The following is a 17,359-nucleotide window of genomic DNA, read 5'->3' on the forward strand; positions in this document are numbered from 1 at the left end:
CAAGGAATTTCAAGGAAGTCTGTGTAACTGGAGTAGAATTAGCAAGAGGGAAAGCAGTATAAAATGAATCCAATTCTTTTGTCAATAGATATTTAAGTTGTTTCTAATTTTTCACTGTAACAAAAGTGCTAGACTGATTGACTATCCTTACATAATGCGTCTTTACCTATGTGATAAAATCTTTCTCTAGGGTTAATATCTAGAGATACAACTACTAAGTCATAGGGTATACATATATTCAAGTTTACTATTAAAAAGTTGCTTTCCAAAGAATTTTTTAACCAATTTACACTCCTACTAGCAGTGCATAAAATTCCAATGTGCAGTTGATAATGTCAAACTTTTCAATACAAAAATAATCTCATTATGGTATTTAATTATACATTTTACTCTAATGTTATATTAATAATGCTATCATAATATGACTATTATAACATTTTATCATTGCTGTTTTATTTTATATTTCCCTAATTACTGGTGAAGTTGAACATTTTTTTTAATATTGTTGCCACTTGGATTTCCTTTTGGAAACTGCTTATGCAGATCCTTTGCCAATTTTTCTCTTGGGTTATTTGACCCTAACTCCTTTTTCTTTACACAGAATTTCTTTAAGTATTCTGGATATTGACCCTTTGTTGGATATATATACATACATATATATATATGTAATATATATATTACATATGTATGTATGTATATGTATGTATATGTGTATGTATGTATATATATGTGTATATATATGTAATATATATATATGTATGTATATACATAACATCTTCCTATAGGTGGGCTTATTTCATTCACTGCTTCTATTATATTTTGTAGTACAGAAGTTTTTTTTTTCTTTTTTTTTAACGTTTATTTATTTTTGAGACAGAGAGAGACAGTGCATGAACGGGGGAGGGTCAGAGAGAGAGGGAGACACAGAATCTGAAACAGGCTCCAGGCTCTGAGCTGTCAGCCCACAACCCGATGTGGGGCTCGAACTCACGGACCGCGAGATCACGACCTGAGCCGGAATCAGTCGCTTTACCGACTGAGCCACCCAGGCGCCCCGTAGTACAGAAGTTTTAAATTAGTCAAATTTATGAAGATTTTTCATTGTGCCTTATAAAATCTCATTGTGGCTTATAAACTTCGAGGAGCACCTGGGTGCTTCAGTCCATTAAGCATAGGACTCTTGATTTCGGCTCAGGTCATATTCCTAGGGTTGTGGGATCGAGCCCCCGGCTGGGCTCCATGCTGACCATGGAGCCTGCTTGAGATTCTCTCTCTTTCCCTCTACCCATCTCCCCCCACTTACATGTGCTCTCTCTCTCTCTCTCCCCCAAATAAATAAATAAATAAATAAAATTAAAACTCCTAGAGGTGCTTGGGTGGCTCAGTCGGTTAACCCTCTGACTCTTGATTTAGGCTCAGGTCATGATCTCGAGGTTGGTGAATTTGACCCCTGTGTCAGGCTCTGTACTGAGCACAGAGGCTACTTGGGATTCTCTCTCTCTCCCTCTCTCTCTGTCCCTCCCCCCCTCAAAATAAATAAATAAACTTTTAAAAAATTCACCTTTTTGTATTTTGCAAAATCTCAAACACAGAGAAGAGTTGAAAAACAGTAAAATGAATACCTTTATACCCCTCGCCTATATATACCAACTATTAATACATTTGACAACTTAACACATTGGCTTTATCTTTCTATCTTTATATATACATTTTCCTTTTTGCTGAATCATCTGAGAGTATAGAAATCATGACACTTTGCCTCAAAATATTTCAGCATATCTCCTTAGAAACAAGTGTATTTCATATATATCCTCAGCATCATTAATAACCCTGAGAAAAACCAAATGATTTCAATACAATCCCCAACATACTCTCTACACTCAAATTTCCCCATTTGTCAAAAAATGTTTATACATCTAAAAAAGAAATCCAGTAGATGGGAAGCCATCAAAATCCTTGAGGAGAAAGCAGGCAAAAACCTCTTTGACCTTGGCCTCAGCAACTTCTTACTCAACACATCTCCAGAGGCAAGGGAAACAAAAGCAAAGATGAACTACTGGGACCTCATCAAAATAAAAAGCTTCTGCACAACGAAGGAAACAATCAGCAAATCTAAAAGGCAACCGACAGAATGGGAGAAGATATTTGTAAATGACATATCCGATAAAGGGTTAGTATCAAAAATCTATAAAGAACTTATCAAACTCAACTCCCCAAAAAACAAATAATCCAGTGAAGAAATGGGCAAAAGACATGAATAGACACTCCTCCAAGGAAGACATCCAGATGGCCAACCGACACATGAAAAAATGCTCAACATCACTCATCATCAGGGAAATACAAATCAAAACCACAATGAGATACCACCTCACACCTGTCAGAATGGCTAACATTAACAACTCAGGCGACAACAGATGTTGGCAAGGATGCGGAGAAAGAGGATCTCTTTTGCATTGTTGGTGGGAATGCAAGCTGGTGCAGCCACTCTGGAAAACAGTATGGAGGTTCCTCAAAAAACTAAAAATAGAACTACCCTACAACCCAGTAATTGCACTACTGGGCATTTATCCATGGGATACAGGTGTGCTGTTTCGAAGGGACACGTGAACGCCCATGTTTATAGCAGCACTATCAACAATATCCAAAGTATGGAAAGAGCCCAAATGTCCAATGTCCATCGATGGATGAATGGATAAAGAAAATGTGGTGTATACACACACACACACACACACACACACACACACACACACGCACACACACAATGGATTATTACTCGGCAATCAAAAAGAATGAAATCTTGCCATTTGCAACTACGTGGATGGAACTGGAGGGTATTATGCTAAGTGAAATTAGTCAGAGAAAGACAAAAATCATATGACTTCACTCATGTGAGGACTTTAAGAGACAAAACAGATGAACATAAGGGAAGGGAAACAAAAATAATATAAAAACAGGGACGGGGACAAAACAGAAGAGACTCATAAATATGGAGAACAAACTGAGGGTTACTGGAGGGGTTGTGGGAGGGGGGATGGGCTAAATGGGTAAGGGGCATTAAGGAATCTACTCCTGAAATCATTGTTGCACTATATGCTAATTTGGATGTAAATTTAAAAAAATAAAAAATAAAATTAAAAAAAATGCTCAACATCTCTCATCACCAGGGAAATACAAATCAAAACCACAATGAGATACCACCTCACACCTGTCAGAATGGCTAACATTAACAACTCAGGCAACAACAGATGTTGGTGAGGATGCGGAGAAAGAGGATCTCCTTTGCACTGCTGATGGGAATGCAAACTGATGCAGCCACGATGGAAAACAATATGCAGGTTCCTCAAAAAATTAAAAATAGAATTACCCTATGACCCAGCAATTGCACTAGTAGGTATTTATCCAAGGGATACAGGTATGCTGTTTTGAAGGGGCACATGCACTCCAATGTTTATAGTAGCACTACCAACAATAGCCAAAGAATGGAAAGAGCCCAAATGTCCATCGATGGATGAATGGATAAAGAAGATGTGGTATATATATACAATGGAGTATTACTCAGCAATCAAAAAGAATGAAATCTTGCCATTTGCAACTACATGGATGAAACTAGGGGACATTATGCTAAGCAAAATTAGTTAGAAAGACAAAAATCATATGACTTCACTCATATGAGGACTTTAAGACACAGGACAGATGAACATAAGGGAAGGGAAGCAAAAATAATACAAAAACAGGGAGGGGTACAAAACATAAGAGGCTTTTAAATATGGGGGGGTTGTGGGAGGGGGGTGATCTAAATGGGTAAGGGACATTAAGGAATCTGCTCCTGAAATCATTGTTGCACTATATGCTAGCTAACTTGGCTGTAAATTTTAAAAAGAAAATAAAATTAAAAAAAAAAAAGAAATCCAGAATCAATGAATTTCATCTGTTTTATGTCTGTAGTCTCCTTCAGCTAGAACAATCCTATCACCTCCCTCTGTTCTTCATGATATTAAATCCTTGAATAGTTTGGGTCAGTTGTCTTATAGAAGGCCACGCATTCTGAATTTGTGTGACTATCATTGTATTCAAGTCAAACATTTCTAGCAAAACCCCCACACAGGTGGTGGTGTATACCTCCCACTGTTTCACATCATGAAGCACGTGATGTTAACTCATCCTTCTCTTGATGATGCCAAGCTTGACCATTTAGTTAAGATTGTGATTGCCAAATCTTCCCGTTGTACATTTCCCCTTTGGAATTAATAAGTATTCAGTGGAGGGATAACATGATATACTATTCTCCAGTAACTTTTTACTTAATGATGATATACTATGATTCTTGCCTGAATTATATTGGGGATTATAAAATGATTTTCAACATCTATCATTCCTTCTATGTTTATTGGCTGGCATATTTCTATAAAGAAAATCTGCCTCCTCTTTTCCTTCTCCTTTCACCATTTCTCTCTTTTGTTGAATGTCACTACAAACTCATGGATTTCTTTAAAAATTCAAAGTGTTATAATCTATTAATGTCATTATTCTTTTTGAGGCTCACATTTCCTCCAGATGGGTATGGAGGTCTTTAAAGTTTTGCTTTTCACATTAGGTCCTTACTCTCTGGACTTCCTTTTTTAAAAAAAACTATGATCATGGGTCAAAGCTCTAGTTTTATGTTTTTCCCCCTGTTTAACCAGTTGCACCAACCCTACTACTTGAATAGTTCATAATTTCCTCATTTATGAATAGTTCATAGTTTCTTCATTTATTTTTTTAATGCTACCACTATCATATATCACATTTCCACATCTCTAGATTTTCTATTCTGTTCCATTTGTTTGTTTATATCTGTGCCAATAGCACACTGTCTTGACTACAATAGATTAGTAAGTCACCTCCATGTAGGTTAGAGTAATTGTTTCCATCTTCTTATTTTTCAAAATTATCTTGGCTCTTTTTGATTCTTTGCAAGCAGAAGAGAATGAACTGCCCTAAATTTTAGGACCTACCTGACATTCTTCACAAAAGAACCCTACAAAAGTGTCAGACTTCCTTTGGAATTTCACTGAATCCACAGATTAATTTACATATTCGATAACTTAATGGTTCAAATAAAGAGTAGTAAGAAAGAAAAAAATTTTAAATTTCTATTTAAATTCCAGTTACTTAACATGCAGTATAATATTCATTTCAGGTGTACAATGTAGTGTGATTCAACACTTCCATACACCTGGTGCTCATCACAACAAGTTCACTCCATTTAACCCATCCCCCCCCCCCCCCCCCCCCCCCCGCTCCTCTCTCTGATAACCATCAGTTTATTCTCTTCAGTTAAGAGTCTCTTGGGACACCTGGGTGGCTTAGTTAGTTGAGCATCTGACTGATTCTTGATCTCAGCTCAGGTCTTGATTTCAGGATCATGAGTTCAAGCCCAACATTGGGCTCCATGCTAGGTGTGGAGCCTACTAATTTTTTTTTAAAAAGAGTCTTTCTTGGGGCGCCTGGGTGGCTCAGTTGGTTGGGCGTCCGACTTCGGCTCAGATCATGATCTCGTGGTCTGTGAGTTCGAGCCCCGCGTTGGGCTCTGTGCTGACAGTTCAGAGCGTGGAGCCTGTTTCAGATTCTGTGTCTCCCTCTCTCTCTGACCTTCCCCCATTCATGCTCTGTCTCTCTCTGTCTCAAAAATGAATAAACGTTAAAAAAATAAAATAAATAAAAATAAAAAGAGTCTTTCTTGGTTTGGTTTGTCTTTTTTTCCACTTTGTTTTGTTTCTTAAATTCCACATATGATTTAAATCATATGGTATTTGTATTTTTCTGACTGACTTATTTCGCTTAGCATAATACTCTCTAGCTCCATCCATGTCATTGCAAATGGCAAGATTTCATTCTTTTTTTTTTATGGCTGAATGCATTATAAATATATATCACGTCTTCTTTATCCGTTCTTCAGTTGATGGACACTTGAGCTGTTTCCATAATTTGGCTGTTGTTGATAATGCTGCTATAAACATCGGGGTGCATGTATCCCTTTGAATCAGTATTTTTGTATCCTTTGGGTAAATACCTAGTAGGCAATTGCTGGATGGTAAGGTAGTTCTATTTTTAGAACCTTTGAGTATTCTTCATACTGTTTTCCACAGTGGTTGCATCAGGTTGAATTCTTATCAACAGTGCAAGAGGGTTCCCCTTTCGCTACATCCTTGCCAACACCAGTTGTTTTTTGTGTTGTTGATTTTATCCATTCTGACAGGTGTGAGGTGTGACTTTGTAGTTTTGATTTGCATTTCCCTGATGATCAGTGATGTCGAGTATCTTCTCATGTGTTTGTTGGCCATCTGCACAGTCTTCTTTGGTAAAATGTCTATTCATGTATTCTGTCCATTTTCAATTGGATTATTCATTTTGGGGGTGTTGAGTTTTATAATATTCTGGATACTAACCCTTTATCAAATATGTCATTTGTTAATATCTTCCACCATTCTGTAGGTTACCTTTTAGCTTTGTTGTTTCCTTAACCGTGCAGAAACTTTTCATTTTGATGAAGTCCCAATAGTTTATTTTTGCTTTTGTTTTGCTTGCCTTGAGAGGCATATCTAGAAAGAAGTTGCTATGGCGGATGTCAAATAAACTACTGTCTGTGTTCTATTCTAGGATTTTTATGGTTTCAGGTTTCATATTTAGGTCTTTAATACATTTTGAATTTTTTGTGTGTGTGTGGTATAAGAAAGTGTCCAGTTTCATTCTTTTGCATGTTTCTGTCCAGTTTTTCCAATAATGTTTGTTGAAAAGACTGTCATTTTCCCATTGCTACTCTTGCCTCCTTTGTTGAAGATTAATTGACTATATAATCGTGGATTTATTTTTGTACTGTCTATTCTGTTTCATTGATCTATGTGTCTGTTTTTGTGTCAGTACCATACTGTTTTAATTACTACAGCTTGGTAGTATACCTTGAAATATGGAATTATGATACCTCCAGTTTTGTTCTTCATTTTCAATGTGGCTTTGGCTATTCAGGATCTTTTCTGGTTCCATACAAATTCTAGAATTGTTTGTTTTGGCTCTGTGAAGAATGCTGATATTATTTTGATAGAGATTGCATTAAAAGTGTAGATTGCTTTGGGTTGCATAGACATTTTAACAAATTTTTTTCTTCCAATCCATGAGTATGGAATGTCTTTCCACTTCTTTGCTTCATCTTCAATTTCTTTCTTCAGTATTTTATATTTTTTCAGAGTATAGGTCCTTCACCTCTTTTTAGATTTATTTCTAGGCATCTTGTTTTTGGTGCAAATGGAGTGATTCCTTAATTTATCTTTCTGCTGCTCCATTATTGGTGTGTAGAAATGCAACAGATTTCTACACATTGATTTTGTATCCTACAATTTTACTGAATTCATGTATCAGTTCTAGCAGTTTTTTTGGTGTAATCTTTCAAGTTTTCTCTCTGTATAGTATCATGTCATCTGCAAATAGTGAAGGTTTTACTTCTTCCTTGCCTATTTAGACACCTTTAATTTCTTTTTATTGTCTGATTGTTGTGGCTAGGACTTCTATTGTTCCTGACCATAGAGTAAAAGCTCTCAGTTTTTTTCCCATTTAGGATGATATTAGCTGTAGTTTTTTTCATATATGGTCTTTGTTATGTTGAGGTATGTTCCCTCTAAGCCCACTTTGTTGAAGGTTTTTATCATGAATGGATATTGTACTTTGTCAAATTATTTTTCTGCATTTATTGAAATGATCATAGGGTTTTCTGTTTTCTTTTTTAAATGTTTACTTACTTATTTTGAGAGAGAGAGAGAGAGAGTGGGAGAGGGGCAGAGAGAGAGAATCCCAAGCAGCTTTGCACTGACAGTGCAGAGCTCAATGTGTGGTTCAAATTCACCAACTGTGAGATCACAACCTGCACCAAAATCAAGATTCGGATGCTTAACCGACTGAGCATATGGTTCTTAGTCCCATGATCATATGGTTCTTAGCCTTTCTTTTATTAATCTGGTGTACATGTTGATTGATTTGTGAATATTGAACCACGCTTGCAATCCAGGAATCAATTCCATTTTAATATTCTACTTATGTCAATGGACAGATCATCTAAACAGAAAATAAAAAAGGAAACAATAGCTTTGAATGACATATTGGACCAGATGGATGGACTTAGCAGATATATTCAAAATATTTCATCCTAAAACAGCAGAATACACTCTCTTTTCAAGTCCACATGGAGTATTCCCTAGAATAGATCACACATTATGTCACCAAACAGGTCTCAACAAATATAGAAAGATTGAAGTCATAACATGCAACTTTTCTGACCACAATGCTATGGAACTAGAAATAAACCACCAGAAAAAAATTTGGAAAAATCACATATATATGGTAGTTAAAGAACATCCTATTAAGAATGAATGGGTCAACCAGGAAATCAAAGAAGAAATAAAAAAACACACGGAAACAAATGAAAATGAAAACACAATGGTCCAAAACCTTTGGGACGCAGCAAAAGCAGTCTTAGTACATCCAGGTAGGTCTGTATTGCTACACAGAAGCAAGAAAAATCTCAAATAAACAATCTAAACTTAAACCTAAAGGATCTAGATAATGAACAACAAATGAAGCCTAAAGCGAGCAGAAAGAAGGAAATAATAAAGATTAGAGCAGAGAAAAATGGTATAGAAACTAAAAAAAAAAAAAAAAAAAAAGAACAGGGGCACCTGGGGGCTCAGTCGGTTAAGCGTCTGACTTGGGCTGGGGTTATGATCTCATGGTTCGTGAGTTTGAGCCCCACGTTGGGCTCTGTGCTGACAGCTCAGAGCCTGGAGCCTGCTTTGGACTCTGTGTCTTCCTCTCTCTTGCCCTCTCCCCCGTGCTCACTCTATCTCTCTTTCAAAAATAAATAAACATTTAAAAAATTAAAAAAAATAGAACAGATTGATGATACCAGGAGCTAGTTCTTTGAAAGAATTAATAAGATAGACAAACCTCTAGCCAGACTTATCAAAAAGAAAAGAGAAGGGACCCAAATAAAATAAAAAATGAGAGAAGACAAATAACAACCAACACCAAAGAAACAAATTTTAAACAACAAAATATGCTTGAGTAACATATCTATAATATGTTACATTATATATAAATATATAAATATATATAATACACAAACCAATTATATAATCTATAATGTACAGAAGACTACTTTAGCGGTTCTTTTCATTCCTGATAGTATTTATTTATAGTTTTTCTTTTTTTTCTTAATTAGATTTGCTTGTAGTTTGTCCTTTGTTTTATTGTTTTCCAAAGAGCTAGGTTTTAGGTTGTTTGAACTTAAAAACTTTTTCATATTTTACTGTTTACTTAAAAAATTTTTTCTTTCTTCTCCTTTCGGTTTATTTAGTTATTCTTTTTCAGGTTCATGAGTTGACTGCATAGTTATTTATTTTAAACTATTTTTCATTTTTTATTTTACATAAATGCACCTGTGGGGTTTTATGGTAGCCATTCTTTTATTGTTGTTTAGTTCTAGATATTTTGTCATTTCCACTGTGATTGTCTTTTTACTCATGAATTTTTTAGGGAGCATTTTTTAGTTCTCAAAAGCATATAGAATTTTTAAAAAATTATTATTTTTATTGAATTCTAATTTGATGTCATTGTGTTCAAGAAACACAGACTGATTTATAGCCTTTTAAATTTGTTGAAACTTTCTTTCAGACATATAACTTGGTCAATTTTTGCAAATATTCTAGATATACCCCAAAATAAAATATTTTCTCTTTTTATTGAGTGTACTATTTAGATTTTTTTAAATTTATTGAGCTTTTTATTTTAATGACTATTATATTTTTTTATATAATGACTATTATATTTTTTACTTTAATGACTATTATATTTTTCATTTCTATGATTTCCATCTATTTTTGTTTCATAGTTTGGGGTCATTTTTTATAATCTATGAATCTGTCATATATCTCTTCATGTAGCCTAAGAATATTTAAAGTCTCTATCATACTATGCCCCAAATTAATCTGAAATGAATCCATATTCTGATTGTGGACTTTGAATTTTTTCTGAACATTTCTTTACATGTTTGGAATTCCTGTTTGCAGGCACAAAATTTTTTTTTGTTGTCTCTTGTTTCTTTCTCTCCCTTTATGCTCATACCACCCAATGGGTTTGGGTTTCCTTTCTTTAGCCAAGTTCCCCAGTCCAGACTCAGGTCTCATAAATATGATATTTCAGATTTCTTGTTCTGCTATGTTGTCAGGGAATGTTACAGAGCCAGTTAATGCACGAATGGGCTGCTCAATTGAGCAAGGGTGTGTTTGTGTCCTTTTACCTCTTCGAGTGTATGGTTCCAAGTAAGCTGTAGCCCCAGTCAGTACTTGGCAGCTTTCCATAAGTCCCTAGTTTGAGCTAGAGTCATGAACCTACCTCTAGTCCATGTCTTGAGAAGCACTTTAACTCTTTTCACCCTACAGGAGTTGTCTTACTGTTTACTTCCATATTACTTTTGGACTTAGAGCGCATTAAATCTATGGCTTACCTCAAATTACGGCCTTGTGTTTTGGTCATTTTTCTGCTCTGTGAAAATCCTTGTCTTGTTTTGACCTGGCTATACTTCTCAATCTATCTTTCTCCCTCCCTCCCTGTCCCACCTTCTCCCTCACTCTCCCACTCCTTCTCCCTCCGCTTCATCTATCAGGCAATGTATTTGGAGCAGAGGGAAGGTATGGAAGGGTGATTTACTGAGCTATCTTATTGGAAATCCACTTAAGCTTTTTAAGGAATTTCTACAAGCAAAGACAGAAAAAGAAGAAAATAGAGCATTCAGCTTCTAAAGGAGCAATGAAAGGTTGTCTCTATTTTTTTAAGTTTATTTATTTATTTTGAGACAGAGAGAGTAAGTGGGGTAGGGGAAGGGAGAGAGGGAGAGAGAATCCCAAAGCAGGCTCTGCACCATCACGCAGAGCCTGATGCAGGGCTGGAACTCACAAACCATGAGATCATAACCTGAGCCAAAATCAAGAGTCAGGTGCTTAATTGACTGAGCCACCCAGGCGCTGCAGGTTGCCTGTTTCTTATAAGAGTATTCTCTGCTAGCAAAGTAGAAAACTTAGTTATAACAACTATCCATTATCTCCTAATAGTCAGGGCTTTTACAGTTACTTTCTTTTATTTTCTTTTTTAATTTTTTAATGTTTATTTAATTTTGAGAGAGAGAGAGAGACAGAGTGTGAGCGGGGAAGGGGCAGAGAGAGAGGGAGACACAAAATCTGAAGCAGGCTCCAGGCTCTGAGCTGTCTGCACAGAGCCCCATGCAGGGCTCAAACCCACGAACCGTGAGATCGTGACCTGAGCCAAAGTCAGATGCTTAACGAACTGAGCCAACCAGGTGCCCCTTTATGGTTACTTTCTTATGATCTAGCATCTTCCACTCTCACTTAGACCTACTTCCTTCTTCTTACCCCACTTAAAACTTCCATTTCCTGAAGAGTCATCAGTACTTAGCTCACTGTCAGTTTAGTCTTACAATTAAAGTAGTAAAACTGAATTATAAATAAAGCTTATCAATTCAATGAATCCTTCATTCATCAATGTGTGGGGTATGCTTAGTGTGTGAGGGGCATGGGAAGATGAGGAGCTGGACTTCAATACACGTGTGTTCTTACAACCAGACAAAGTCTCAGGAATAGCCTGAGGAGCCTCTGAAATGAGGCCCCCTGTGGTAAGGAGGCACCAGTCATTTTGCCATAACTAAGGCCACCTGTTAGGAAGAGGAGCCAACATGGAGAGTTTTCTAAGGTAGGGTCAAAATGAAGTGTGTGTATATATGTGTCTGTGTCTGTGTGTGTGTGTCTGTGTGTGTATATGGGTGTCTGTATGGATGGGTGCACATAAGCACGTGCTGCTAAACTCCTATCCTTAGGAATAAAAGCTAAGGTATTAACCTAATGGGCTTTCAGTTACTATCCGGGAATGTTAGGGCATTTCTAATCAGGGACCAGGATTATAAAAACTACATAAATTATGGGGCACCTGGGTGGCTCAGTCGGTTGAGTGGCCGACTTCGGCTCAGGTCATGATCACACAGCTCGTGAGTTCGAGCCCTGCATTGGGCTATGTGCTGACAGCTCAGAGCCTGGAGCCTGCTTTGGATTCTGTGTCTCCCTCTCTCTCTGCCCCTAACCCACTTTCATTCTGTCTCTGTCTCTCTCATAAATAAGTAAATAAAAACATTAAAAAAAAAACACTACATGAATTGTAAGAACCACCCAAATAAAATTATCTTAAAAAAGGCAAAAAAAAAAAAAAAACCCAAAAAACTCTACATAATTGCTCCATGCTGTTATGTTTGTTTTCTACAGAAGTTACCAGTAAATCTTTAAATTAAACCAAAAGGACCCAAAAGCTTATCTTTAAGAGCAGAAAGGGGTTCAAGCTGGGCACTATAGTCCATTCCACTGTCAGGTTGGGGGAGAAGTATGCACCTCAACCAGTAGAGTAGTAGTGGCAGCTACTAAAGGAATAAAGAACAAAATGAATGTCAGGGACTTTCTGCATGGAATGAGGTCTGGGTTTGAAAGGGATCTTTAGCCATTGAAAGACCTATGTGATTGCCTTACTTAGTTTTATAGGGTAAAACCTTTTAACTTGGTCCACATCTATCTACTTAGGCTGAAGAAAGCCCTTTAGCCTCATTTGGCTCATTAAAACAAAACTGAGTAACAGGAATCAAAAGAGTCACAGGCCTATCAAAAATCTGATGGAGTCTGTGGCTCTCTTCACAGAAAAGGGCATCCACAAATTTTGTGCACAATTTCAGAAGTTTGTGGAGGCCTGGTTAAGATATCTCTCAGCCTAGGGACAAGCACTGGGTTCACATAATAGACTGTAAAGGTTTCAAATGACCAGTCCTCATAGGAAATTGGACCTCATGGATTCCCCAGAACCCACCTCCCACCGCAGCACCTTTCAGTACCTATGGATGATAAGTATTATTTCTACTGATGTTTATTCCATTGCTGGCAAGGATCTGCAATTCAGATTCAACAGTATAGGCCACATATAATAAAGAAAAGAAATTTTCAAGCAGAATTAGATGATATCTTTCTCTAGATGACATCTTCCTCTAGATGACATCTTTCTCTATGGGTCATTCTGCTCTGTAAGATCCGTGATGCCCAAAGACATCTCTAATCCACACACTGCACCTACTGCTAGTTTCTTTCATTCGTGATTCTAACCACAGATGTTTTATCTTAGAAATTTTTTCTTGGGGAGCCTGGATGGCTCAGTTGGCTAAGTGCCCGACTTTGGCTCAGGTCATGATCTCACAGTTAGTGAGTGCGAGCCCTGCATCAGGCTCCATGCTGATGGTGCGGAGCCTGCTTGGGATTCTCTCTCTGCCCCTCTGATTCTCTCTCTCTCAAAAATAAATAAACCTAAAAATTTTTTTTCTTAAGTGGATTTTTATTATTTTCTTTACATTTCTATAATACATATTTTGGATCCAGTGCACACAAAAGATAGCTTTACTGCTATCTCCTTCAATAGCATGGACATGACATTAGGAGAGTTTCCTAGAATCTACAAAATCATTTCCAACTCAGCCTCTCTTCTGTTTTTAAAACAAGCAGTAGTTGGGTTTTCCTATCACCATCACGGTTCTGCTTCGGGGGCTGTTTTCTCTTCCTCAGTTGGAGCTTCCATATCAGACCTTAACCCTTCATCTTCAGCAGGTAATTCTTTGGTCACTGGACCAACCCCCAGCCTTGACTTCTCCATGGGACTCGTGGTGACATTTTGATCAAGGGGAGGAAATCTGAAAGTTATGTAGTTGAGGAAGGACATGATCCCTAAAGGAGGAGAAGAATTTGAGGTGAGTTTCAGTAGACAGATGGTCTTTTGGCTTTCAAAATTCTTAGTGATGCTTTAGAAGAGGTTCTAAAGACCTCTTCTTAGTGAAGCCAACCCTTCTCTCCCCCAGCACAGTTACTTTACCCTCCTGTGCTCCCATTGCATTATCTCACATGGTGAAGACAACGCTTGAACCTCCTAGATTCAAATGATAGTTGCACAACTTTCTGTGCGGTCTTAGGCAAGTCAGTCAACCTGTGCCTGCCTCAGTTAATGGTAGAACAGGTTACTAAATCCAGGTTTCCAGACTTCAAAATCCATACTTTCTTTGCCATACCACTCTGCCTCTCCATGTATAAATGTTCCGGATAAGAACAGTCATTTCTTCTATTTCTCCTAAATTCTACCTTGCCTTCAAGAAGTGGTTTCTTCTTCTATCCTTCTAGCATAAGACAGGGGACTGACTCACCAGAAAACGTGAATAAGAAGTCACTCCACCAATTAATATGATAGGCCCATAGGAGATCTGGCTCCAAGGCATCCTTAGTATGCCTGTAAACCTGTGCCAGAAACAGGATAAGGCAGAGGAGCAAGGAGATGGCTAGGACCAAAAGAAAAGACGTCACAACCCATCAGTGTCTTCAGTCTTCCTTGACCACACACCCCCCCACCAAGTCTTCTTCTACCTCCACACCATATGCACAGCAAGATTAAAATTTAGGGCTTGACCAATATGGGAAAGAGAAAGGGGCCTCTCCCTTCCCCCTGGTATAAGTCAGTTAAAGTGTGTTTTATGCAGTAAGACAGGGCCAGAAGCTGGCAACTTGATGTGATACTGAAGAAGAGGAAAGGGACAAGAAAAAGAGAATAAAAGCCCCACAGAGAAACTTGATTCATTTGACAGTTTTACCTTGGCATTTCCCTGTCAGTCTAGGTCTGTACCTGAGATGAAGCTCAGTATGGATACCTTCAGATCGAAGTTGGTGGTCGTACTTCCTCTTCCAGGCAGGCAAGAGCTGATGAGCCAGCCAAGGGCAACGAGTATGGAGAAGATAGAGATGAGGAAGAAAGTCCTGGAATATTGAAGGTAATCTGCCAAGGAGAATGAGAAAGGAAAGGTTTGGGTAGTCCAGCAGGGGGCCAGCAGGGTCTAGGTAGTCCAGCAGGGTTTTCTTAAGAAAACCAGATAGAGTCTTAGAGAAGGGCGTGAGGACTAGGGAGGATGAAACAGAGCTTACTATGTGGCGTCCAGGGCATAAATAAGGATCTTATTTCCCAGCTTTTCTTTTTAATTTTTCAAGTTTATTTATTTTTGAGAGAGAGAGAGAGAGAGAGAGAGCGCACATGCATGGGAAGGGCAGAGAGAGAGAGAGAGAAAGAGAATCCCAAGCAGGCTCTGAGCTATCAGCGCTGAGTCCCACATGGGGCTAGAACTGTGAGATCATGACCCGAGCTGAAATGAAGAGTCAGACACTTAACTGACTGAGCCACCCAGGTTCCCGTTTCCCAGCTTTTCATTGATACTTGGAATTTATTTACTGTGAAGGCAAAGCCTTCATTATAAAACTAAACATACAAATAGTTCTGGGTGCGTTAACACATTAACCTAGATGTAAACTAGCTTATAGGAGACATGGCTCTAACATCACAACACAGATTAAAACATTTTCTTGTTCCTAATTCTAATTCTAAAAGTAATACATGGGGGCATCTGGGTGGGTCAGTCGGTTAAGCATACGACTTCGGCTCAGGTCATGATCTCACAGTTCGTGGGTTCGAGCCCTGCCTGGGGCTCTGTGCTAACAGCTCAGAGCCTGGAGCCTGCTTCAGATTCTGTGTCTCCCACTCTCTCTGCCCCTTCCCTGCTTGTGCTCTGTCTCTCAAAAATAAATAAACATTAAAATTTTTTTTAAATAAATAAAAGTAATACATGTTCAATATAAGGAAGAAAATCAGCCACAATCCCACTACCTAGAGGCAGCTACTACTGTTAGCATTTTATGTTATTTCTTTCCAGTACTTTTCTACCCTCTGTACTGAGTGGATATGATACTGCATATCAAGTGAATTTTTTCTTAAGATTATATGGTAAGATTATCCTCCAAATCACCTGTTGTAAACATCATTTTCGTTTTTTTTAATTTTTAAAAATGTTTATTTATTTATTTTTGAGAGAGAGAGCGAGGCTCAAGCCCACGAACCATGAGATCAAGACCTGAGCTGAAATCGAGAGCTGGTTACTTAACTGAGGCACCCAGGCACCCCTGTATACATCATTTTTAATGGCTACCAAGGAGCTTATCATATTAACATATTTTACTTAATGACTTAACTGTTTTTGGACAGGTAGTTTGTTTCTATTTGTTTTTTCTCTTCCAAGTAGATCTGGCTTGTACAGGCCTTATCTTGCATTTGACCACAAAATGACGTCCCATTTACTTGAACTCCTCTCTTGTAAGATTTCAAGCCTGAATTTTCTGGATTGTAGGAATTTCAATCCCTAAAAATATCTTTCTTTTTTTTTTTTCTTTCCTGAGAGTCCCTCAAGGTCCTGCGTCACATTTGCTCAGGGACAGGCCTGCTAACATCCTTTTGTTCCAAAGCCCTTACCCAAATGCCATAACGCCACTTCTCTCATCTCCTGGCTCAAGATCTCTGCTCTCTGCAGATTGGGTGTTGGTAAGAGAGAAGGGGCATGCTAAACATTACTTTTTCCTAACATCTCCCTAATATCAAGCAGATCCTTCCCTTAACTCCCACAGCAATGTTTTAAGATACATGCACCCGATGTTTATAGCAGCGTTACCTACAATAGCCAAATTATGAAAACCGCCCAAGTATCAAGTACCTATCGATTGATGAATGAATAAAGAAGATGTGGTATGTATGTATGCATACACACACACACACACACACACACACACACACACACACACACACAGCAGAATATTACTTAGCCATAAAAAGGAATGAAATCTTGTCATTTGCAATGACATGGATGGAGCTAGAGAGTATTATGTTAAGTGAAATTAGTCAGAGAAAGAAAAATACCATACGATTTCACTCACATGTGGAATTTAAGAGACAAAACAAACAAGAAAAGAGAAGCGAAGAGGCAAACGAAGAAATAGACTCTTAACTATGGAGAATAAATGGATGGTTACCAGAGAGGAGGTAGTGGGGGGATGGATTAAATAGGTGACGGGGATTAAGGAGTGCTCTTGTTGTGATGAACACCGGGTGATGTATGGAAGTGACGAATCACTAGATTGTACACCTGAAACTAATATTATGCTGTATTTTAACTAACTGGAATTTAAATAAAAACTTGAAAAAAAAAAGAAATAGAGGATAACACACGATTGCAAGTAAATATAGCTCTTGTGAGATACTGCGGACCCTGCAATGTCTTCAGTATCCTTTAGGGGGTGCCTCCTTGTCTAGCTTTTTTCCTTTCTTAAGCCAGATGGGCTCTACCACTAAAAGTTCTCTCAGAACTTCTATGTCTGAGAAT

The 17,359-nt window shown here is 37.8% G+C and overlaps 1 protein-coding gene across 5 annotated transcripts in view; it reads right to left on the reverse strand.

The window, feature by feature from the left end:
• The window catches only part of LOC109262731 (transmembrane protein 202), a 48,220-nt gene that overhangs the window by 5,871 nt on the left and 24,990 nt on the right, over positions 1-17,359 (reverse strand). For 2 of the 5 annotated variants that reach the window (XM_019441550.2, XM_019441548.2), the window contains 3 exons: positions 14,788-14,937; positions 14,315-14,446; positions 9,181-13,844 (listed from right to left, as the gene is read on the reverse strand). The exons of 2 other annotated variants lie outside the window; for them this stretch is intronic. In XM_019441550.2, coding sequence (XP_019297095.1) covers positions 13,648-13,844; positions 14,315-14,446; positions 14,788-14,937 — 479 coding nt within the window. In that variant the 3' untranslated portion in view covers positions 9,181-13,647. One more of the 5 variants, XR_008417019.1, reaches the window with a different exon arrangement.

This window comes from Panthera pardus, unplaced genomic scaffold (genome assembly GCF_024362965.1).
Source record: "Panthera pardus isolate Hobbes unplaced genomic scaffold, ASM2436296v1 HiC_scaffold_24, whole genome shotgun sequence".
In the NCBI taxonomy this organism is placed as follows: domain Eukaryota; kingdom Metazoa; phylum Chordata; class Mammalia; order Carnivora; family Felidae; genus Panthera; species Panthera pardus.